The 25,097-nt window shown below is 31.2% G+C and overlaps 3 protein-coding genes and 1 pseudogene across 3 annotated transcripts; 3 read left to right on the top strand and 1 right to left on the bottom strand.

Moving 5' to 3' along the window:
- Positions 1 to 1,943: 1,943 nt before the first annotated feature.
- LOC125865581 (uncharacterized) lies at positions 1,944 to 4,077 on the top strand (annotated as a pseudogene).
- A 7,643-nt stretch (positions 4,078 to 11,720) lies between these two features.
- Positions 11,721 to 14,267, top strand: LOC125864232 (NAC transcription factor 32-like). Its single transcript, XM_049544143.1, has 3 exons — positions 11,721 to 11,967; positions 13,320 to 13,600; positions 13,860 to 14,267. The coding sequence occupies exons 1-3, from the start codon at positions 11,721 to 11,723 to the stop codon at positions 14,265 to 14,267; spliced, it is 936 nt and encodes a 311-aa protein (XP_049400100.1).
- A 554-nt stretch (positions 14,268 to 14,821) lies between these two features.
- Positions 14,822 to 16,338, bottom strand: LOC125865949 (anthocyanidin 3-O-glucosyltransferase-like). The gene has a single exon (XM_049546220.1). The coding sequence runs from the start codon at positions 16,298 to 16,300 to the stop codon at positions 14,954 to 14,956; it is 1,347 nt and encodes a 448-aa protein (XP_049402177.1). The 5' UTR covers positions 16,301 to 16,338; the 3' UTR covers positions 14,822 to 14,953.
- Positions 16,339 to 21,257: 4,919 nt separating this feature from the next.
- LOC125865325 (uridine nucleosidase 1-like) lies at positions 21,258 to 24,107 on the top strand. The gene is made up of 9 exons (XM_049545528.1): positions 21,258 to 21,422; positions 22,206 to 22,321; positions 22,397 to 22,456; positions 22,595 to 22,777; positions 22,865 to 22,969; positions 23,217 to 23,313; positions 23,417 to 23,524; positions 23,632 to 23,767; positions 23,859 to 24,107. The coding sequence occupies exons 1-9, from the start codon at positions 21,341 to 21,343 to the stop codon at positions 23,965 to 23,967; spliced, it is 996 nt and encodes a 331-aa protein (XP_049401485.1). The 5' UTR covers positions 21,258 to 21,340; the 3' UTR covers positions 23,968 to 24,107.
- Positions 24,108 to 25,097: the final 990 nt, after the last annotated feature.

Here is a 25,097-nt window from a genome sequence, read left to right as displayed (position 1 = left end):
TTCCATTATTAACAAAAAGCAAAAAGATTTTGAGAATCAACCTGATTGGACTCGATCACCCTTTGTAAACTCTACCAAAACCTCCTTCTCCAAGAAGATAATCACCTCGGAATTTTTTTGTTGCAGCTGCTAAATCATGAAATATAGAAGTCTTGACTACAATTTGGTTGGACCCTGCCTCCTTATCAACTTTCTTTGTGCGTAATGAATTCTTTGCTCTCAACTTATCCGAAGACGAGAACAAAAATTATAAAGTAAACAAAAGCATGGCACTGAAGTGAGGCAACTAGTGTTCAGAAATAAGAAGGATGTTTGACAAGCAAGGAAAATGACATCTAATTTTTTTTATTGGTTCAACTTAGGAATGTGGGAGGTTGTTTGAAGTTTGAACTATGGAGTATTTAACCATAAAAGATTGCTTGAAATTGAAATTTGATCTATGAAACTTCACTAGCTGATGTTGGAGTTTTTGACCAAAATAAGCCATTGTTTAAATCAGTTCACCAAAATAGTATGTTTTTAAATTTTTTTACGAAACTAGTATAAACGTAGTCCACAGTAACGTTTTATGCTTTATTTTATTTTAAAAAATTTAATGAGAAAAAGACGGACTGCTAACGGCATTAAATAATAATACGTAACTGGGAATCACGTTTTAACTCTAATACGTTATTGGGAATAACGTTTTAAGCATATATCTTTTAATCCTATACTAGAATAAAAAACCCCCAATTTAGTTGTACTAATTACAGAAGAAAAAAAGGGGAGATTCACGGAAGACCCAAAAAACCCATCTTCTTTCTCCTAATCCATTCAGGTTGCAATTATGGTGATAAACAAAAACACTTCTTCTTGCTCTTACAGAATTGACGCTTAATCTTTACTCGATTTGAAACCCTTTTGTTCTATACAAGAGATTTGAGAGTTTTGTTCGACTACTGAAGATTAGACACACTACAAGAGATTGGAGGTGAAACTTTCAAAAAGTTGAAGGACGTCTGCAGATTTGCTTAAAAAATGGTCAAAAACCTTTGAAAAAGAAGAAATTTTTTGTGATTGAGGTAATTTTGTCATACACTGATATAGTTTATCTTATAATTGATGAATTTGTTGTTTACCTTTTTGTTAAAAAATGACATTTTAGTTTCTGTTTTTTCCCCTTTTTATGAGAATAATATGTACTTGAAACTATTTGAGTGATGATATTCAATTTCCTCAACAGTTGCGACTCTTATAGAAAAGCTTATATTTTAATTGATATGATTGAAAATGTTCGTGGTGAAGCATTTGAGGAAAGTTTCTAAGTTACATTACACTTGTGTTTGATTTTCTTTGTTAGTTTGGTTCATTATTTTAAAAATAATTACTTATGTATAGGTATTTCTTCTATGGCTGCTAATAATGCATACCAATTGGATCCCGATCCACTTGATCCGTGTGTATTAACTGAACAGCTTACTCATAGGTCACGAGATATATGGATAGGAAATGATAATATGATTTTGAACACAAGGAAATGTGATGGGAAGTTTTGGGACTTAGTAAATAAACATCCTATCCATCCACGAGTTCTAGATGTGATTAAATTAACCGGATTATATGGTGTTTATAGATCTCATAGGCCTGTTATAGATCGTAGTTTAATCACTGCACTAGTTGAAAGATGGCGTCCTGAGACTCATACATTCCACTTTAGGACGGGTGAGGCTACGATCACCTTACAGGACGTGGAGATATTGTATGACTTACCCGTGAAAGGTAATCCAGTAGTTGGGTATGAGCCACAAAGGTCCGTAGTTGATTGGCAAAATATTTGTCAAAGATTATTAGGTTTTACTCCACACCCTCAAGACTTTAAACATAGTAGTCTCAAGGTCTCTGCGCTTAATGCACACTTGCGACTTCAGCCACGGTTGCCTAACTTGGCAACACATGATATGGTCAACGAGAAGGCTAGGTGTTATATGTTTTGGATGATTGCTGGTTTAATGTTGGCAGACACATCTGGCGGTCTTTTAAAGCTTATGTACTTGCCTATGCTGGAATATATCACTGCAGTAGGGTCTTACAGTTGGGGTAGTGCAACCCTAGCATACTTGTATCGCTTTCTTTGTAAAGCCTCCCAAAGTACCCAAAATGAGATTGCTGGATTCCTACCACTACTTCAGGTATACCCAATAATTACACTTAGTATTTATTGAAATTTTATCTAGTTTATAATTATCTATTATGTTTAGATTTGGGCATGGGAGAGAGTTACCGTCCTTAGGCCTCAGATTGTAGCACAAAGAGACACGAGGAATATTTTCCCTGTTGGTTTACCTAGGGGTCCACATGCTGCTAGATGGTTTGCACATTTTAGTTGGACCGACACTACCAAACATGTGTTAAGAGTTTTCAGGGATGCGCTTGATTCCATGACAGAAGATCAAGTAAGATGTTGTATTAGTTTTCTCTTAACTTTCATATATATTGTAATTGTGAACACTTCTTTTTGTTATAGTTTATTTGGGAGCCATATTCTTCTGACATAATTGAGAGTCTTCCTGAATATTGCCGCTTTGGAAGAGATATATGGCGTGCTAGAGTTTCAATTTTTTGTTGGGATGTTGTGGAGGTTCATTTACCTGATCGAGTTATGAGGCAATTTGGATTGGTACAGGCGATACCATCTCCATTTCCATTTGATGCTACGCATTTTCACCATGATCGTTGAGGAAGACCAAACACAAATTGGGAGTTAGAGCATGCACAATGGTTGCATTTTTGGAACCATATTGACCAATATGTATGTAATGCACCAATCCTTCATGGATCACTTCGGTATGATGATCCCTACCTTATTTGGTTTAGACGTATTACTCGTTTTATCATTGGTAATCCTATTTCGAGTCCTCAACAACAACAAGGTTATGTGCCTAATGCGACGGCATACGAAACAATGGTAAGTTTGATAACTTAATTTTTCTTTACTTTAACTTGTCCAGTTAGCATATTAAATTAGTACAATAGGGTTTATTAGCATTCTATCAAAGTTTGTACATTATATTTGTGGATATGATTTGTCCAGTTAGCATATATATCAAAGTTTTCCTCATATGTTTTACTTGTACTTCATATTTGTGATTTGAAGATATGATTTCATTCTCTCCATGGTGTCCTAATTTACTGGTCTGTCACATTTTTTATGAAAATTGACTCAACATGTTAAAAATCTGATTCCCTCATTAATTTTGCGTGGTTTACAAACTTGGTCAACTTGGCTAGCATGTTTCTTAATTAATTATTTTGGCCAGGCATGTCATATTCATTTGATGGTTAATAAAGCAATATCACTCGGTGATAACCCATCAATGGAGGAATTTTACGAGTTTCGTGCAATGGTGCAGGATGAAGGATCTAATTGTTTGGCATATGTGCAAGAGGTAGATAGGATTCATGTGCAAGCCAACTATAGAAGAGATGAGCAAATGTCTGACCATTTGCATCCCCCTATTCGTCGGCGAGGAAAAGGTGGTGTTGCGGGTAGGAAGGTACGTGCTGTTGAGAGAGGTCGAGCGCCTATTGAAATGGGTGAAGATGATCAAGCCACATAAGATTTCCAAGCAGCCTCGGATTATGAACCAACAAACACTGAGATTATGCCATACATGACACCACAGACTCCACAAATTTCAAGGGATCCAAATCTTACATCACTTGAAAATGTATTTGGTAGTAATCAACCTCTACATTTTGACAACGCCCCAAACTTTTCCTCATCGCATGTCGAAGGTAATGAGTTGAATGATTCTAACAATGAAGTGGATGGTGATGAGTTGGAGGATGCAAATCAAGGTGCAAGCCAAGGTGTTGAACCATCGATGAAGAATAAGCGTAAAAATTTTCCTAAGCTTTGTGGGACTGGTACTTTAAAATCTTCACATTATTCTTTGACATAAGTGTTCCTTTTTAGTTGAATAATTGAAAAATTGTTCTTACTTTTCAGGGAGTCATCATCTTAATCAGCACGGCCAAAAGAAAAAAACAAAAGATAACAAAGTTTCTGTGTTAACAAAGAAAAAAGGCAAAGGATGAATCATATGGTTCCAAGTAAGCTTATAATTCTTAGTCTTTCAATTGTTGCATCCGTATCGGATTCTTTATAAACTCGTTCTAAATGGATTGACCTTTGGGGGTCATGTAAGTGAATGGACTTTAAATGGATTTTATATTGAACAACTGACCTGCTATATGTTATGTTTATGTTTATGTTTATGTTTATGTTTATATCTATTGGCCTTTTGTATCCAGCACGTTAGGACAATTTTCTCCATAAATGGGACTGAAACATATAGTTAATTCAATATTGAAGTTACACTAGTTAAAGCTCTAATAAAAGATTGTATATTTGTGTTAGGTGGTATTAGAAAGATTGTATATTTGTATTAGGTGGTATTAGAAAGATTTTTTTGTCTTTTCAGTCTCATTCAATTGTTTTTGTTGTCTGCATCACTTTGTTTCTCGGCTGGTTGTTTGAATCATGGATAAGCAATGCATTTCAGTTGTAATACCCCAGAATTTTCAGGCCTTATCAAAGTTAAACACAAGAATAAAAATGAGTTTCTTTTGATTTTTTTTTATTATTTGCCGTTCATTTTCATATCAAAATTGATCAATGCAGCGTCTAATCTTGAGTTAGTATTGATAAGATAACGTGGTTTAAGTGATCACTCTCGCTCACTGTTAGCCTAGTCATGATAGTGGTATGACTTAGGAAAACATTGAATATGAGGGATTGAGATGATCTTTCTAAGAATTGTTTTCAGTAAAACCAAACTTACTCACTTGAGTTCATTTTCTCTGTTTTCCGGTAATGAGATAGTACATTTTAGTCATTCAGTGGTACTTCTCAAATGTTTTATTCTAGCTTGATATTAGAAAAGGTTATTGACTATTCCTAAGTTCATAAATCAGCATCAATTTATCTATTTATGTCTTTTGTAGAAGTCTAAGCATGGACAACATAAAACCTTAGAAATGTTTTGATCCATAATTTATGTCCTTAAGCTTTGGCCTCGCAAAAATATGTAACCTGAGCCTAACTCAACAACAAAAGATAGTTCATGAGGCGAGAATTACTCAAGTCCATATAAGTAGACCACCAGTTCATTCCCCAACGAAAAGTGGAGTTTAAACCATTTCCAATCGTGTCATAGCTATATTTAATTCATATTAACTACTTATTATTTATAAATTCTATGGTTCAAATGCTTTGACTGAGTTATTTTATTTTTTCATGCAATAAAATGAGTATTAACTTGATCTTTTGAATGCCAAATAGCTTAGTTTCTAAAAGTTGTTGCGCTTTTTGAGACCTACGAGTGTATCGTTCAATAGTTTGCTCTAATGAAAGTCTAACCATAACAGTGACTAGCAAGCCTCGTGCTTTTTTCAACACTCCATTGAATGACTCTGAAAGATTTGTTATCAACACTCCCCATCTTTTTTCACCATTATGACTAACAGTCCATTTGTCCAAGGGGATTTCCATGAGATATTCATATGCTTCTTCATTTTCTTCTCTAATTTGTCAAATCAAGGATTCAAATTTTCTTACTTGATGGGCTGAAGCAGCCCTCCACATCAGCCTACTAAGATCCTTGTTTGGAAATCGAGATTGAAAGTTGCTCTTAAGATGCCTTATACAATATCGATGGAAGACTCGAGGCTCCTGAAATCGGCGTAACTCCTGCAAACTAGTCAAAATTCCTTTTGCCCTATCAAATATAACACAAATATCTTCTCTATCTTTTATCACATGTGCACTCAAATTCCTAAAAAACTATTTTCATGCCTCTTTCGATTCTTTGTCTACAATAGCAAACGCTAGAGGAAGAATGTTATCATTTCCATCAATTCCAACAGCAATCAATAATTTGAACTCATATTTTCCATACATATGAGTTCCATCTACTGAAATAACAGGACGACATGTTCGAAATCCATCAATGCATGACTTGAAAGCCCAAAACACAAATTTAAAAGTTTTTATCTCTAATGAACTAATAGACTCTTCGTGTTTCCATTCCACAACTGTTCCATGGTTAAAGTGTTGAAAAGCTGCAAAAAAATTGGGTAGGTCACTAAACGATTTCTTAAAGTCACCATACACCAATTCAAACGCGCGTTGACGTCCAAGCCACGCTTTTCTGTATGTTATTTGATGACTAAATTTTTCGTGAACCTTGGAAATGACATCTACCACCAAAACCTTAGGATTTTTTTGAATTTGATTTAGAATCAAAGATGCAATTAAATTGGTATTTAGGTTGGCATGACCTCTAGAAAGCCCCTCAGTCTCACATCTATGATTTTCAATATATTTTCCTATTTTCCAAAGGTTATCTCCAACCTTTCGTCCTCGGAGAAACCACAAGCAACCCAATAAAGTATGAAACTTGCATCGTACAACCCATAAACTCTTGTTTGATGTCACCACCTTGAACTCTTTATTTTTTTTCAAACTCCAAATTGTCACAGCTCGTTTTAATTTTTCTTTACTACTAAAAAACATGCCTTTTTTCAAATCTTTTGTGGCATCTTCAGACCAGACCGAACAATACTCCATCTCAGATTCACATGTAGACATGAAAACGTCTTCCTCATTATCCAATGTTCTAAAATAGGGTACATCATGATTTTGCACTTCAGACACATCTCGTTCAAATTGATTAGGAAGATTTATACCAATGTCATTTTGAGAAAAATCTCTAGCATCATTGATATCTTCATCAGATTCACTTTCACCATCATCTTTTGAAGGTTCATCTTCCTCCGAACTTTCTTCACTAATTTCAGCATTTACATCACTATATGGATCAACGTTGGTCTCATTTTCTCTGTGGAAAAAGAAATTTAATTAAATTCTAGAAAAATTATGAGACATAGAAGCTTGTTTTAAAATCAGTAATTTATACTCTAAAAGGCTATTTCTTAAAAAAGAAATTAAGGTAATTAATCACAAAAAATATCACTATCTATCTATGTATGCATATTTATAATGTGTAAAATTATGTTATCAACTACTTATATTAAAATTCAGTAAAAACATAAATTTGTTGTTTTACCTGTCCTCATATTCCCTCGGGCTATTGTCAACATGTCTTTGGCTACTTGAACCTTCACCAAATGATCGTTGGTCACACATTAACAATTGTTGGAATTGTGGTTGAGCAATCGGTTCTGCATAATGAGGCTGACTAACCATGGCAAATCCGTGATTTTGAGCCAATAAATTCATGTGATAACTATGTTGACCACTAATTTGAAATATATCATTTTGATTTGTTGATTTGGTCTTTACATACATTTCCAAAACATTTATGTCAATCTTATCCGCAAAGTTTTGAGGTATAAAAAAAAATTGTAGCAAAGATTGATCATCCTCAATTTTAAACTCAATGAACCTTGTATGGTTACCTTGAATCGAACAAGGATATTTTTCCGAAATATCCATTTGAATATTTTCACTAGTTGTACCCATTTTGTCATGCAATAATTCAACCAATTCAACATACTTCATTGAAGTATACATGCTAATAATCATTCTAGCACATTCAGTATACCTGAATCCGTTCATTTCAGTAATTATTTCGCCACCCCAATACAAAGCAACCATCACATTATGTTCAAAATTCGCCATTTTTATTCCTACACATAAAAATAAGTCATCTTTTTAATTAATAAATCAGAAAAATAATTTGAAAGCTATGGTAAAATAATAACATAATATGATATATTGACTTGACTTATTTAATTCATACCTTTGTGAATATTGTTTCAAAATTGGGCTACACAAACAAAAGCTTGATTGAATATTGTTGGAATGTGTTCTGTTACAACAAGGTTTATTTTATAACCATATGTGTGGTCAGTTTAAAAAATGAAAAAGTTGACTTTAACATAGTGTCGTAATTGATAGTCACGATTTAATGTAAAAACGTGATCTACAGTAACGTTTTATGATCTGTAAGATTCCAACACAGTAGGATTTGATTCTTAATTTGCAGAATTCGATGACCCGTGATTAAATCTACATAAAACGTTACTGACAGTCACGTTTTATATATAAAACGTGACTGCCAGTAACGTTTTATAATCTGTAAAATTTGCAAGATTCGATTCTTTAATTGCAGAGCCCGTGACTCTCACTTTAGTTGTAAAACGTGATCTACAGTAACAAAATATAAAATGTTACTTTGAGTAACGTTTTAGCTCTAAAACGTGATTCAAGATAACGAAGTATAAAACGTTATTGACAATAACGTTTTATTTCTGTTTGCTCCGTGAACTTTTGCCTTTTTCCCATTAAATTTTTTAAAATAAAATAAAGTATAAAACGTTACTGTGAACCACGTTTATACTAGTTTTGTAAAAAAAATTTAAAACATACTATTTTGGTGAATTGATTTAAACAATGGCTTATTTTGGTCAAAACTTCCTGATGTTGGTTACATTAAAAATTTTAATATGACATACGCTACCAAAAACAACAAGACTTGACAAGCTCATGAATAATGTTGCACTCACTATTCTCTGAATAATGTTGTTGTGTAAATCTTCAAGGTGAAATTAGGGTTGGTGAAAGGAACCTTCTTTGGGTCTTTTTTTAGATAATGATGAAATGTGGGAAAATAGTGAAATTAGGGCTCTTAAAACATCTATGTGGAGGTGGGTGGGGTGGGCGTGCACATGTGGTGATCGATGTGGCATATCAATACACACATGTACTTTTGAACCGAGAGATAGTTTAAGAGTATACTTAATCTATTTCGAAAGTTAAAGGGTAGTTTTGATCCTTTTCCGTTTAAAATATTAAATGAATTAATATACTACTAGTTGAATGAGTTATTAAGTATATCCGGCAAATATTTATAGAACTTTTGTGGTCATTCTTAAGCTCAATGCATAAATAATTTCATTAGTCAAAATATATCGCTTCTTTAATTATATACGATAACTTTAATAAGTTACAAAACTCAAATATATTCTAATTGATATTGATGTATATGACAAAACATAAATGATATGTCGTATGTAAATTTACATATGTAATGAATGCTGAAATAAATACATAAATTTTTTTCAAAATTTAAATTAAAAATATCAAATAAATATATTTTTCACATTATCTAAATGCTCAATTAAAATAAATTATATGTCAAACATCTAAATAAATTTTATTTATAAATTTAATGACGGCCAATATATTATTATTATTATTATTATTATTATTTTGGAGACAACAATTAGGATGTCCTATTGTGGGTTAGGTGGTAGGATAAGTTAAATGGGTTAAGTTATGGAGATGAATGTGATTATTGTCATATTCCTATTGGGTATTCTCCTCCAATTACGTGTGTGCTGAGCTGCATTAATATGTTTAACTTTAATCAATTTTTTAACAACCTCAAATAATTATCATACGACTTTCTATTTAAAAAATATTTTAAATGGGAAAATTACTCGATTGACAAACACTATTAGTTTATTATTTAACAAAGTTATAGTTTTAGTTAATTACTGTGCATGATTTTAGTTTGATATGATTTTTTATTAATTATGGGACCCACCAACAGTTTGTATACCAACAAGAAAAAAACCTTTTCCCGAATTTGTATACTCATGTATATATACAAATCTAATTTTATCTCTCCATTCCCTAATTCTCTCCTAACATCACTCATCCACATCAAATTTGAATTCTAAAATCTACTAATATGGTTTTACAATTCAAGGTAACCGCCCAAAGTTTTATATTTTATTTTTTTGTTTGTATATGATTTACGATTGTGTTATTTTTCACAATATCTTCCTTCAGTCTTTAAAATTTCAAAAAAAATTCGGAGGATGATGGAACTCCATCCTAGAGGGTTTAACACAAGATTTTAATGATCACTTTAAAATACCTAAAGAAACCTAACACAAATAAATACATAAAAGAAATTTCATTCTAAATTTGAAATCTCAAAATTCAAATTGTTTTTATTATAAATTTCAATATATGTACCACACACCAAGTAATAAATAAATAAACAAACAAAAAATTAACAAGGTGTACATCTTTGGGTTTTGACTTTTTTTATTACGTACTAACTAAAATATTCAATTAATTTTTGCTTAAGAGTAGACCAGTTTGTTCTTTTTCTTCTTTTTTTCAAAAGGTCCCTACTTTGTCATTTACATTTCTACATAAAAAAGTTAGAAAACGTCAATATTAATATTACAATAATTATACTCCATTCGATTTAATTTGTCTGTTCAAGTTGATTTAATATGCATTTTTAAAAAATATATATTTTATAATTTTTTTTATAATTTTAAACTAAAAATATGTAAAATATATTAAAACAATTTAATTTTATGAAACTTAAATATATAACATAAAAAATTACAATTTAAAAAAGAAAATTTCTTTAATAATAAATTATTTTTTTAAAAGAAGAAAAAGGACAGATTGAAACGGAGGAAATATTTTAATGGAATACTTTGAAATAAAAATTAGAAAAAGGGATCTAGCTAAATCATTAATCTTTTTGAAGAAACACTGAAAATGGGAGTCACTATCCATTTATACATTTTTCATCCCTTTTTTTCTTTTGGTATAAATTTTGACTTTCATTTTCTTTGTGGCAATGGGGTTGGGGTTGGGGTAGGGGTAAGGGGGGAGGGTGGGGTCTTCTAGAAAGTGAAAAAATGTATTGCAATAGCCAATAGGGGTGTGTGAAAATTAAATTGATCGATAAATTCGATCGAAGAAAATGTAATTGGTTTACTCCTATTGAGTTATTGGGATAAGGTATCTTTAAAAATTTTATCAGAAAAAATTATATGGTTATCAGTTTGGTTTCGATTAATTTATTACTTATCCCTACATAAATATTAGATTTTAAGAACAATCCTATGCTTCTTAGTTCTTACAATCTCTTGGTGTTGCACTCATATAGTTCTTTCATGTAATTAGTTGTCACTGTTTCAATTTTATGAGCATTTGTTAAGTTATATTTTTGTTTTGTCGCGTCAAATTGTTAGAGAAGTCATATATTTATTTTATAAGTATTTTCTTATTGGAATATATTATTGATTTAGTATATTTAAAAACTGAAATTCAATAAACGAATCAATAATATATAGAATCGAATCAAACCGATCGATGCATGGAAAAGATAAAACTTTTAATAATGATGTCAATCGATCGAAAAACAACAGGAAATAAAATGAAGGAAAACATTAACATATAAATAAAGTTCTTTTTATCAACTTATTTATAGAAATATTTTTTTTTAGCTATTAAAAAGTTTAGAAAAAAGTTTCTTCTCGCACCATCGTTATCGCTCTACTCGACTTCAAATTTGGTCAAGATATATATTTAAGATCAATTTTCATTATTTTTTAATTCAAAATTTACATAATTGTTTAAGAAAGTAAAAATAATTAATTAAAAGATAACCATGTTTTTTTTTCTTCAAATTTATATCTTTTAACTAACTAGTATCAACTAGATAGGATCAAATATCTTGCAAAATATTTACCGCAACAATATTTATCTTCTAAAGATTTCATTCAAAACAAATTTTATAATATTTTAAAAACTTATTTATATAATTAAATGAATTATATATAAGAGTCCATGAGCTATAAATTTGTCAAACAGTTTCTTGTTACGTAGAAGTCTGTCAATGGAGTCATATGAGAAAAACATGGCATTAATCAACTCCAATTCTCAAAACCCTAACCCTATAATGCAAGATCAAAATCAAATAATTTTCAATGATAATTATGTTTTTCCAGTGGGTTATCGTTTTTGTCCACATGATGACGAACTTATCGTTCATTACCTCCTGAAAAGAATCAGGAATGAAGTTTTACCCCATGATAAGATCAAGGACGTTAATCTTTATAAGTATAGTCCTTATGATCTTGCAGGTAATTTTTTATCTCTTCTCATCGCGTTAAGTTAAAGAAATCTTTTCTTGTAGTTTCACTTGTTCTAAAGTCGATCAAGTCATAGTCCTTTCTCATGTTAATTTTTTTTTTCTTTCTTGATCTCGATCGTAGTTTTATGTATATGTTAAAAGAGATCTTTTCTTGTAGTTTTACTTGTTCTAAAGTCACGATTTAGATCAAGGTTTTTTTTTTTTTTTTAATATTTAGTTTTACTTGTTCTCTAAACTATATAGTATATAGTAATGAATTCAGTAATTAAAGTGGTCGATTATGTTCTTTATATATATGTATTGTTCTTTTGACTTGCTAATGTACATTACTGATATAAGATTTGAATTACACAGTTTGTTTCTTTTTAATCTCTTTTCATTAATCGCAATAGTTAGGGTTTTTTTATAACTTAAATCATTAGGTTTTATTTATATGTTAAATAGATCTTTTCTTACCGTTTCACTTGTTCTAAATTATTGTTGAGATAGATTTTTATTTTTTTTGGCACTCTAATCTACATTCTTAATCTAATCTACATTATTTATAAAAAGTTTGAAAAGTTTGAGTCACACATTTAATGAATTCGATACAAATTGTTATATGATTCCATCATAATATGTGGTTATGATTTTTTAAAATTGATCGTGAGTTCCCTTTAACTTGCTATTGTTCTTATATATTTTATATAGTTTTGAGTTACTCTAGATCCACCATTAGGATTTTTAGTTCCCTTAACTTATATGGTTTTGAGTTATCTAAGGTTTAATAGCAGATTTGGATTTTAATAGAAATGTTAATTAACCTTATTTGTCATCTTTGTTATTTATTTATTTATAATTTAAAGGTTTCTTAGTATGATTCCGTATCCTTTTTTATTAATTATAATTTAAGATTTTTTGTATGATTTCTTTGGATTTATGCATTTTTGTTATTCACATATATAATCCGTTTGAATTTTTCTGTTTCCATAAGCCTATATATTATATATTTGTTACTTTATTTTTCTGTTTTTTTTTTTAACTTTTCCTATTTGTTACTATTAAAAGTTAGAACTTAAGTTTTCTTTGAATAAAGAACTGTATTTTTTGGACCCAAAACTAATAAAATAGATTATTTGTCAAAAAATTATAATTTTTTTTTATGAAAAGTTGTCAAATTAATCGCCTTGGCCAGTGTATAAACTTTTTAGCGGTAGACTATTGCATTAGTAAATTTAACTCTTCATCATTACTTATTTATTAAAAAAATAAATTATTTTTACTACATTTTTTATCTAACGTGATCTTTTTCTCTATTTGTAAATTAAAAATATTGTTTGTTTTGTCTTAAATATGTACTAGGGATTTATCCTGAGCTGGGAGAAAAAGAATGGTATTTCTTCACTCCAAGGGATAGGAAATATCCTAACGGTCATAGGCCAAATCGTGCTGCGGGAAGAGGCTATTGGAAGGCTACTGGAGCTGATAAACATATACAACATAATAATGTTGAAGTTGGATTTCGAAAGGCTTTGGTTTTCTATGAAGGTAAACCTCCCAAAGGAATTAAAACGAATTGGATTATGCACGAATATAGGGTGGATGAGTCGCGCAGAATCAAAATGCATGCATCTGATATGAAGGTACTGTGTTTTCAATATAACTATTAGTTGAGTTTACAAAGAATTTTTCAAACTTTTCTCTTATTTTTTGTTTGGTCTATTACTATCAATATGATTTAGGTAATAATCATATCAGTGTATCTAGTTACATGTTATTGCATGTAACTTAAATTGATATATAAACTATTATACTATGTTGGTATATATAACTAACTTTTTCATTTTACTATCATCCAAATATATGGATATAATTCATACAAATCATTTTTTGTTATTGTAGCTCGACGATTGGGTTCTATGTATGATTTACAAGAGATCTACCAAGTCCAAAGGTAATAAGAAGAAGGAGCATGAGCAAGAAGATGACAAGCACGAGTTAGAAGATGCTAACAAAATCAATTATCTGCAGAATTATGGAGAGACTATGGATTCATGTGTAGAATTTGCTATACGACAGTTCGAGATGCCTTATCAGTACCTTCCATCATCATTTGGAAACATGTCTACAGGTTACAACAACACTTTCCCAAATGTCGATTTCAACAATTTGTACCAGGATCCTCTCAACAATTTGTACCAGGATCCTTATTACAACATAGGTACGATTGAATCTCAGAATAACATAGATTCGACTGAATCTCAAAATGGTCATGATGATGATTCTCTTGATGAGAGCACAGATCAATAAGGATTGATCATTCCATATCGAGCAGGCAGGTTTATGTATATTGATGATAGCTAGTTATTTGATAATAGATTGTTGGTTTAATGTATATTTAATTAAAAAACTTATGAAGTTCAAGACTGAGTCTAGTTTATTGATTGATATATCACTACTACAAGCAGAAAATTTACTCTTCTGCTGACAAAATGTATTTGACCAAGAGAAGTATGGAGGTGGCTCCATAATTATTTTATAAGATGTGTCATAATTTCCCCTACTATATAAATCTTTTTTTTTTTGGTCTTATTTTTAAATAAGTCTTTCGAGATAACTTTGTTAATGCGAGAATTTATATATCCAATTTCAACTTATTTGGAATTGATACATGAGTAATCATATATTCAACTTCAATTTATTTGAAACTGAGACAATGTTGTTGTTTAACAACTAAGAGACGGACTTTCTTAGAGTTTTCACTACTTCTATTGCATAAACGAGCATGATATATATAAATATTGAACATGTTTTTAAGAGTCAGTATTTTTGAGAAGGATTAAAAAGAAAACAGGTCAAAAAAGTTGAAATGAAAAACAAGATCCAATAATACAACAAGAATTTACTCTACAATACACTTGAAGCTTGAAGGAAAGTTCTAGATGAACATACTTAGTAAATCACCTAATTGCAATTATTAACATACTTAGTACAAATCAAGTGGGCTTGTGACATTTAACTAGCTCAACTAGAACCTTGAAATTTTCTATTGAACTCCCATTATCTAATTTCACAGCTTCTAATGCCTTTTCTTTTAGCCCTTCAACATTTTTCCTTAATACTTTCCCTTTTTCCTCATTAAAAAAAGTATCCAATGCACTAATTGTTCCACTTTTAGTAAAATTCCCACCTTCAATTTGCAAACCAATTTCCCAAACACTTTCCACCATTCTACTATTCAATTTTTGGTCACCAAAAAAAGGCCTACATATCATAGGCACACCATATGATATGCCTTCCAGAATCGAGTTCCATCCACAATGCGTTACAAAAACACCAACACTCCTATGTGCCAAGATTTCCAATTGGGGTGCCCAAGAAATTATTTTCCCATATTCCTTTGTTCTTTCAAGAAACCCCTTAGGCAAAATCTTGACTCCGTTATCTCTTAATGACCAAATAAATGGCATCTTTTTATCTTCCAACGCTTCTGCTATCGCGATAATTTCATTAGGAGGTAATGTTGTAACAGTACCAAAACTTAGATACACAACCGATCTTTCCTTTTGATTATCAAGCCATTGGATACATCCACTTTCATCAGAATTCGCGTCTAGAAATACATTATTTGATGATAATATTACTAAAGGGCCAATGTTAAGTACCTTTTGGAGCTTTGATTTGAGGTCTTTGTTGATAATTGGATCCAATTCTTCAAAGGAATTCAATACAACAGCATTAGCTTTGTGTAAATTTATTGCCATGTTGTATAGCATAGATGGCATTGGCCCTTTTAAACTCTCTGCTATAACTTCAGGTGGCATGTCACTCATTTTCAAAGTTGATGAAAATCCTGGGATTTTCAACAATGTTTCATCATTCGATCGAATTAAATCAGTGTACAAATGGATAGACAATGAACATGAGCCAGCAGTCCAAAATGCAATCCAAGGGATATTCATTTTGTTAGCAAATTCAGAAGAAAACCATAAAAATGCATCACTAATAATGCAAGAAAATTTCACCCCTGTTTCCTCCTCTGCTTCTTTCATTGATTTTTCGAAATTTGTAGGTGTTGAATGTATGAAGAGTTCAATTGCTTCGCGCCCAATAGGTGTGTCATTGCCTTGTTTGACACCATCCCAAATATTGTAGATCTTGATGTTTTCTTGATTTGGAGTTTTTGAGAAAATTGATGTGTTGGAAATTGATGTGTTGAAGAAGGAAAAAATTGTGTTTGATGGTAAAAATGGAGTGATTTTTTGAACAAGTGTTAGTAAAGGAGCTGCATGACTTCCAAAAGGGAAAGCAAGAAGTGCAATATGAAGTTGAGAAGTTGTCATTCTTTTGTTGTTGTTGTTGTTGTTTTGTTTGTTCCAAGTGTATTAGGCTCTTTACAAGTTTGTTTATATATTTTTGTTGTAGGTTGATTGTGGGGGTGGGGGTGGGTGTGGGGTTGGGGGTTGGGGGTAGATATGAATCATATGATTGACTAGTTGTTGTACTTTGCTAGTTTTTGGTGGTGGTTGAAGATACCATCTATCATTTATTTTGGGGGTTGATAGCATGAGGATTTTGTTTCTTTTTGAAGGGTGGATGAACTCTACATATAATTTAATCTCAAAAGTTAGCTTATGTAATAAAATTTTCAAGTTGTATAAGATGATTACAATTTAATTTCTCAATTAATGTGAGACATTATTAACATTTCTTAACACATTGAGCGTTAAATATATAGAACGTGAATAATATAATTTAGAGGTTTCATATTGAGTTAAGTAAATCAAAATAAGAATGAGTCCAACTCTGTTATCTAAGAAATAAATAAACCTCGAGTTTAACTAATGCAATGTTATGCGAGTATAAAATAAGGAGTTCAACGAGGGTGAAAGTAGTGTTATGCCATTGAGTTCATCCGAATTCGGTATGATATCAATATAAATTTATGTATAAAAATATGGGAAAAAGAATAAATATATTTCCGAACTATCGTAAATGATATGAGGATACCCTCTGTCATACTTTTGGGACATTGATACCACTGCCGTCTAAAAACTAGAGCATATATACCCTTTATACTAACAAACATACACGTGTCATAATCTTATCCACCGACCCGATGATAAGATTGCATCATGTGTCCCTATTTAATCTTCCGTTAGAGTGAAGAGTATATATACTCTAATTTTTTAACAACAGGGGCAATGTCCTAAAAATATATTGCTCAAGGAACTGTGACATGCATAAATGAGCTTAGGTAAGATCAACGGTAGATATTGGTTCAGTGTAAGCTATTAGGTAGAATGAACGGTAGATATCGCGGACACGATGCTCTACATGTTGCCTCTTATTTTGTAAGTGGAAACTTGGCTGTCACTAATCTAAAAAGAGAGATTTTTTTCAAGGTTATTTGTCAACTTATCCCATTACCATCGCAAATTAAATATATATATAAAAATATACCAATTATGTATTATATATAGGAGTATAAAATATACATTTCCAAATTATTTGATGGATGGTTGTATGAATTATAGAAACCACAATAATTTGGGCGTTATTAACTTGTGGATATATTGTTTCTTCACCCGATACATAGGAAGCGATACATAGTTATAAATTAGGTTTGAAATAATTGAAGTTTATGTATCAGTAATAATATTTGTATCAGATACATTATACACAAACAAAGTTGTAATGTATGTAGGGTTGTGCATTCGGTTTTTCAATTTGGATTTTTCGGTTTTTGGTTTTGTAAAAGTGTAACCCAATCCGATACAAAATAAATTTGGTTTGGTTTGGTTTTCCTCTATTCGGTTTGGCTTTTTTTGGTTTGGTTATTCGGTTATTTCAATAATTAATAACATAACCAAAGTAATAATATTTAATCCCTCAAATATACTTTTTAATATAAATCATAAGTAAAACTTAAAATACAATGCTTATAAGTATACCTATTATAGATGTAATTCAAACATAAAATATAGTAAACGTAATCATCATGAAAGACAATAACCAAAAAGGGACAAAAGTGGTTAACTCCAGCTTAATTCTAAACCTAAACATTATACATATAAATTTGTTTTTTTTTTAAATTTTTTGATTTTTATATTTTAAAACCCGAAACCAAACCAAAAAACCAAACAAAGTAATTTATTAATCCAAAACCAATCCGAAAAACCAAAAAACCAATTCAAATAAAAATTCGGTTTGATTTGGTTTGGTTATTCGGTTTAATCCGAATAGTGCACACCCCTTAATGTATGTGATAGAGATGGAGTGATATATCCGGAGTAGAGCTGTCAATATGAGCTGGCCCACCCCATTCGGGCTAACCCATACAAGCTTTGCAGTTTGACGGGTCAGGCCGGGATAGCCCATTTTTGGTGTGGGCCAGAAAATAGTCGGTCCAGCCCACAAGTACGTGGGCTAAGGGCTTGCCGGCCAGCCCTCTTTTCGTAAAAATATATTTTTTATAATTTTTCAAATTAAATTATAATTTAAAAATATTATCATAAATATCGACAAGATAATATTACATGGTGTTAGTGTTACTACTTGTTAATCAAATCCACAAATAAAATTATTTTTATAATATTTATTAAGTTTGATTTCAAGTAAAAGCATAAATAGCTAAATAAAAAATATAAACATAATTGTTTTCCAATGATCATAATAAAACACAAAACTATGACACTATTCCATATGCTACGGCCTATGTAGTGATTCCTAGAAATTTTAGGGAATTTTTATTTTACGTAATACATATTTTATAAACATAATTTGTATTTAAATCGTAATATTTCAAACTTTAAACTGATTTTGAGTTAAGACTCTTGTTATTTTTAATACTCTATTTTATTTTTTATTTTTTAATTAGTTTTTATTTGGGCCACAGGCCGGCCCTATCCATATTTTTCAAGCCCCACAAATCGGCAGACTTATTCAAGTCAGGTTAAAAATCCCTTTTCTTAAATGGGCTCCAAAAATCATAGTCCAGCCCTATCAAATCCCGGGTTAGACCAGATTGGCCCAATGTGCCTAGCCCATATTGACGGCTCTAATCCGGACGTTAAGAGAGAGAACACAATTTTTTCTAAAAATATCTACCATTTAAATTAATTACAAAATTCCCATTTTTCCAACAATAAATGTGCAAGTGGGTTAGTTAGGCCCATGAATTAGCATAGACGAGCCCGTTAATGACGGCCCATAGCTAGCCCAAAACTAGACTACAGTGGACTGGGCCTTGTTCATTTCATACTGAGCGGCCTGGACTAATGGTTGGCCTATTAACTGGATTGAGACTCTGCGGTCATTTTTTCAACTTATCTTTGAAAGATAGTCAAATAATATATCGGAGTTTCACTTATCACTCGTGGAGTTTTTCAAGCTCTCAATGTCTATTTTTCAATTACAAAAGGCTAAAACAATAGTTATTTGTGAATTTTACTCGCTAAAGCTACAAAGAAATTGTTTTTTTAAGTCTCAAAACATTTTTATTGTTTTGTTAATATTCGAAAGTTTCTCGAGATTTTATTTGAAAATAAGTTTTTGCCAAAAAAAGAAAAGAGTAGACATGGTTATATAATACAATATTTTATCATTTATAGTTAATTAAACTTCATAAACAATCACTAATTTTTATTTTTTAAAAACAAGAAAACAATACCTTTTGGAGCATCAGAGCAATGTCAATTTATTATAAATAATGTTCAACTGTAAATGAAAAAGAAAATATAACAAGAGCAATTTTGAGCTTTTTTCTTAAAATGAAAAAATAAAATATTTTTTCTTGATGAGAACAAATGGCATATTTCACGTGTGTTCACGTGATAGGTGGGGGAAATTATGAGTGGATAAATTTAAAATAATTTTTCCTAGCCTTTAGATAAAAGCCTACGTGCCTTTATGTGCTTGCTAATATAAGTTATAATCTATGTTCCTTAGCTTATTCCTTAAGCTTAGGATTAGTATATATATATATATATAACAACTGTGGCGAAGAAGGTCATAAAAGTTACGAATATAATAAGAAAAGAGTACAAATATCCAGAATTGATAGACTAGAAATTGATTCATATATATATATATAAGTTAGGTATTTTTTGCTTCCTTTTTTCACTTATCTTATCACTTCTCATATTAAATTTACTTCTATTATTTCTTTGTGATTGTCATGTATATTAAAAATACGTATTTTAAAATAATTGTCAATTTAAACTGTCAAGAGAGGATTACTTATTCTTTTTACCTTTGCCTTTAACATTAATTATTCTAGAATTAAGATGCACAAATACAGATAAATATTAAAGAATTAATAACAAATATATTGGTCAAACAACACTCTTTATTACTACTAATTTTTTCTTAAGGATTACGTCAAATCATATCATGACAACTAAAAAGAAACGAATGGAATACTTTTTAATTGATAAATGAATAGTTGTTGATTTATAAATAGCATGTTGTTGATATGCTTTTAAGGAGAAGGTTACATTAATTTACACATTGAGAACTTTGAAAGATTTTTTAAAATTATATATATACCCATGATTAGATGATAAGGATCTAATCCATTATTGCCTTGGGAATACAACATAATCATAACTGAATAAAATTAGGATACTTAATTATTATTTGATCATAAATATTGAATCAGATTTTGAAAATGATTAATTTTTAGAAGAAATTTCATTCACTCATAAGATTTCAATTTTCCCCCAAATAAATGTATGTCTAATATGGAAAAAGATACTTAATTATTATTTGATCATAAATATTGAATCAGATTTTGAAAATGATTGATTTTTAGAAGAAATTTCATTCACTTATAAGATTTCAATTTTCCCCCAAATAAATTTATGTCTAATATGGAAAAAATATAATATCCATATTAAACTTTAAACAATGAAAAAAAACGTCAAAAATTAACTTAATATGGAATAGATTAAACATATCCATATAATACCAATATTACTACTAGTATATTTTTGTAATGCACATAGACAATACCCATCAGCAAGTTTAAATCGACGATACAAAGGAGAGAACAATTGAATCGAGGGGTTCATCTGAACTTGTTACAATAAAAAAGTATAAACTATTTATATATGACATATATATATATATATAAAATAAATTTTGAATCTCTCAATTTATTTGTGTATTTATTATATCATATTTTGAACCGCTCAGCGAAAATACTAATTGTGCCAACCACTGATTGGTGGGAGGGAGAATAGAGTTATAAAATATTCAGCTAATAGTGAGAGCTGTCTTATATTGTTTGGAATAATACTCATTTTTCAAAGTTCCTTCATTTATCTTATACTAATTTCAATCTTTCTTTTGTAATCTGTGGAGTATTCAACAAGAAAAAGATGTCGATTTCTGGTAGTTTGGCTGATGGATTGGAGGCGAAAAACCGTGAAAAAATCATCATAGATACTGATCCTGGCATTGGTAATATTTTCCTCTGTTTAAAGTTGTGTTCTTTACCATTTCTGAGCAACTTTTTGTTACCTTGCTAGTGTGATTCAGTTTTCTCGTACTACATAGCTTTTGGAGGATCCAACATATATATCTGTCAATATTTTTAAAGAGTTCGTGCAACATATATATATATATAGCTTGTTTATGATACAGAGATGATCAGTTCATATCTTCTGGATTTCTTTGAGTTTTGAGATTCGATCCTGAGACCTTTGTCTGCTCTGATATCATGTTAAAGTGTTAGAGACAGCATACTTTTATTAATTAATTATATTCTCAACAGTGTCTGCATTTCTCTAAAGAGATGATTGAAAAAGTTAATACTGCAAGAACAATCGTTTATTTTCGTTATTTATGTTTTGATCTTTACTGATCCTTCTTAGATTTGAAGAATTCCATATAGTCGATTTTAGTATCAAACATTTGGTAATTTCTATGTAAAGAGATATGATTTGCCTTCATAATAAAGAAAAGATATATTGCAGAGATGTAAGCAAATTACCAAAATTGGTTGAGACATCAGATTTTTGTTCTTTTATGATTTCTGTAATTGTGTGGCAACAGTTCTAGGAGAAGTTCTTGTTAACTTTGATTATGTTCGATTCAAGGTCTTTCCTGAAAGAAGAAATGTGAAACTTCTGTCATTTTCGCGATAAATTTTGATCTAGTTGGGTTGTGTTGCTGTTTCTTTGGCCGATTACAGTCCTGTTCCACGTGTTCTCATCGATCTAATTGAGTTTTGTTGATATCTAGATGATAGCATGGCGATATTAATGGCATTCCAGACACCAGAAGTTGAGATATTAGGCTTAACAACCATATTTGGAAATGCTACTACAAAAGCTGCTACGCGAAATGCATTAATTTTGGTATGTAATGTTTCATTTATCCAGAATTTCAGCATTTCGATGTTTTCTAGAACAAAATCTTGATCAATCATACAGTGTGAGACTGCAGGATATCCAGATACCCCGGTGGCAGAAGGTAGCCTTGAAACTTTGAAGGTAATTATTCGTAGCTCCTAAGTTTACTTATGTTATCCATCCTGGAGAAATATATTATCATAAGTACTCGCAATATATGCAATCATATTTTTCTCGTCGCCTGTTCCATCATTTGACGGAGTAGATATTGTTATGTAGAGAGGGGAGCCACATATTGCAGACTTTGTTCATGGTTCAGATGGATTAGGCAACTTATTCTTACCTTCTCCAAATTCTAAGAAAATCGAGAAATCTGCATCTGAGTTTCTGGTGGATAAAGTATCCGAATATCCTGGTGAAGTATCTATACTTGCACTCGGACCATTGACAAATCTAGCTTTGGTAAGTTGTAATATCAAAAGTTTCTTATTTTTCAAGTTCTAATTACTTGAATTCGTAACATTTTTCATTGTTATGTTTCGAGTTTAGGCTGTTAAACGAGACTCAAACTTTGCAAGTAAGGTGAAGAGAGTGGTAATACTTGGCGGATCCTTCTTTGCTTTGGGAAATGCTAATCCTGCTGCAGAAGCAAATGTGTGTGATCGTCTTTCCCTTGGGGTTCGATTTCATAGAAATCAGTATATTGATTCGCTTAACATCGACAATGTGCATGTATATATGTTTAATGGTTGTTTGGCCCCTAATATCTCCGCGTAGGACTATTCCAAAATGATTGTTTTTTCCTTGGAAACATCCTCTTTACCTTTGAAGTAGGGATAAGGTCTACGTATACTCTCTGTATGATTTGATTATATCATTTAGAAAGTTTTCGATGATGCAGATATATGGAGATCCAGAGGCTGCAGACATTGTATTCACCTCAGGAGCAAATATTGATGTTGTTGGCATCAACATTACCACACAAGTTAAAATGACAGGTGCTTATTAGACCGAATTTTTCAAAACTTTTTCAATTTTCCCCCCTTTTACGTATGCATGTAGTAGTTCAGACTTGATATTTTTCTTTGTTACTTGTCTTAGATGCTGACCTTGATGAACTAAGACAATCTGAAGGAAAACATGCTAAACTTTTGTGCAATATGTGCAAATTTTATCGCAATTTTCATGTAAAGTCAGAAGGCGTATATGGTATTCTTCTGTTGTTCTTACATTGTTTTTATACGCGAAATCTGTTCTTGACCTTCCTTACCTTGTTAACGCTTTAGCATTTCTAAGCTCATGACTTTTGTTTTCAGGAGTTTTTCCTCATGATCCTGTCACTTTTGTGGCACTAGTTCGTCCTGACCTCTTCACGTACAAAAAAGGCGTTGTGAGGGTTGAGACACAGGGCATTTGCGTTGGGCATACGCTCTTGGATCAAGGGCTAAAGAAGTAAGCATATCGTAAACTGATCATTTCGTGCAAATCTTAGAGTAGTCTGATTTCATTTCTTCGGATTGTAAGGATAAATCTTGTAATGTAGATGGAATACGAGCAATCCGTGGACAGATTTTTCTCCAGTTTCAGTTGCATGGACAGTTGATGTGGATGAAGTTCTGAATTATATCAAGAAAATGTTAATGCAACCATGAATGTTTTCATTGTTTCATAGAAAACTTATTCTTGAAATTGAGGAATACATTTTCTCATAATTTCTGATGAGAGTCATTTAAACTCTGTGTGTACTGAAGTTTGAGGATCAGATGTCCTCATGTGTTGCACTTAACGAAAACAACTTTTAGCAGCAATAAATATGCACATTAATAAAGAGCGCTAAAGCCTTTATCGGCATTAGTTAACTATTATTGGATCTAATGTCGCTATAAATTTTAGGTACATTTACAAATAGTGCCATTGTCTCTAAAAAATAAATAGATTTAGCGACAATTAAGCTATTGCCGCTAAAGATCATTTTTTGATGTAGTGATGTTTATGTTGATGATGAAAGCAAACGACTCTGCCTTTATGATCTTGCATTGGTCATTCACTATAAGGACTCAACGGCGACTTTCGCGCATCTGTTGTGCCCTTGATTTTTGGACACTTCCATCATACTATGTGCGGACAATTCCAAAAAAATATAAGATACGGGTAAGAGTTCTAGAAAGGGGTGACTATCATACGGAAATGAATCTAGTAAAATATATAAGATGTTGAACTCTTGCTTTCGTCTCGTCTTTCCTCTTCCGCCATCCTTCCATTGCCTAATATAGACTTTGTGATGGGAAATTAGTCCATTCTTGGGAGTTGGGATAGGTAAAAGAAATTAAAAGGAATAATGGGGTTTAACTCATAAAAGATAGTGAGAAGAGATATATTTTACATTCCAAAGGGCGTTTTATTTGTGAGGTGTGGATAAACGATATTGGATTAGGTTTGAATCTTTATATCTATGGGCCGTCCGTCCGACCTCAACCATTTACATAAGCATCAAAAATCTATACTCGAGCGTTTCACTTTGATCTTGACAGGATAGGCGAGGAATCACTCTTGATTTTTTTGGGTGTGTAACTGCTTGAGTATTATTAAGGAAGGACAAAAAAAGAAAAAAAAGTATTCACTACTTTTAAGTTTTTAATGAATGCCACACAAAACAACATTTGACTGTAAAATATGTATGCCCTCTAGGCTCTAACATATGGACTATATTGAGTTATAGACTAAGGAGAAGAGTCACTTATATAACTTAACTTTATATGAAAGTGGATGTGTAATTTTAGTT

The sequence above is a fragment of the Solanum stenotomum genome, chromosome 5, assembly GCF_019186545.1.
Source record: "Solanum stenotomum isolate F172 chromosome 5, ASM1918654v1, whole genome shotgun sequence".
In the NCBI taxonomy this organism is placed as follows: Eukaryota; Viridiplantae; Streptophyta; class Magnoliopsida; order Solanales; family Solanaceae; genus Solanum; species Solanum stenotomum.
This window is presented reverse-complemented; position numbering and strand designations above follow the sequence as displayed.

Excerpts from the sequence above, each read along its gene's own strand:
- LOC125864232 (XM_049544143.1), top strand. The coding sequence starts at position 11,721 with ATGGAGTCATATGAGAAAAACATGGCATTAATCAACTCCAATTCTCAA. Across the intron at positions 11,968-13,319 it reads TAGTCCTTATGATCTTGCAG|GGATTTATCCTGAGCTGGGA; the intron begins GTAATTTTTTAT and ends AATATGTACTAG. Across the intron at positions 13,601-13,859 it reads TGCATGCATCTGATATGAAG|CTCGACGATTGGGTTCTATG; the intron begins GTACTGTGTTTT and ends TTGTTATTGTAG.
- LOC125865949 (XM_049546220.1), bottom strand. The coding sequence starts at position 16,300 with ATGACAACTTCTCAACTTCATATTGCACTTCTTGCTTTCCCTTTTGGA.
- LOC125865325 (XM_049545528.1), top strand. The coding sequence starts at position 21,341 with ATGTCGATTTCTGGTAGTTTGGCTGATGGATTGGAGGCGAAAAACCGT. Across the intron at positions 22,457-22,594 it reads GTAGCCTTGAAACTTTGAAG|AGAGGGGAGCCACATATTGC; the intron begins GTAATTATTCGT and ends ATTGTTATGTAG. Across the intron at positions 23,768-23,858 it reads TTGGATCAAGGGCTAAAGAA|ATGGAATACGAGCAATCCGT; the intron begins GTAAGCATATCG and ends CTTGTAATGTAG.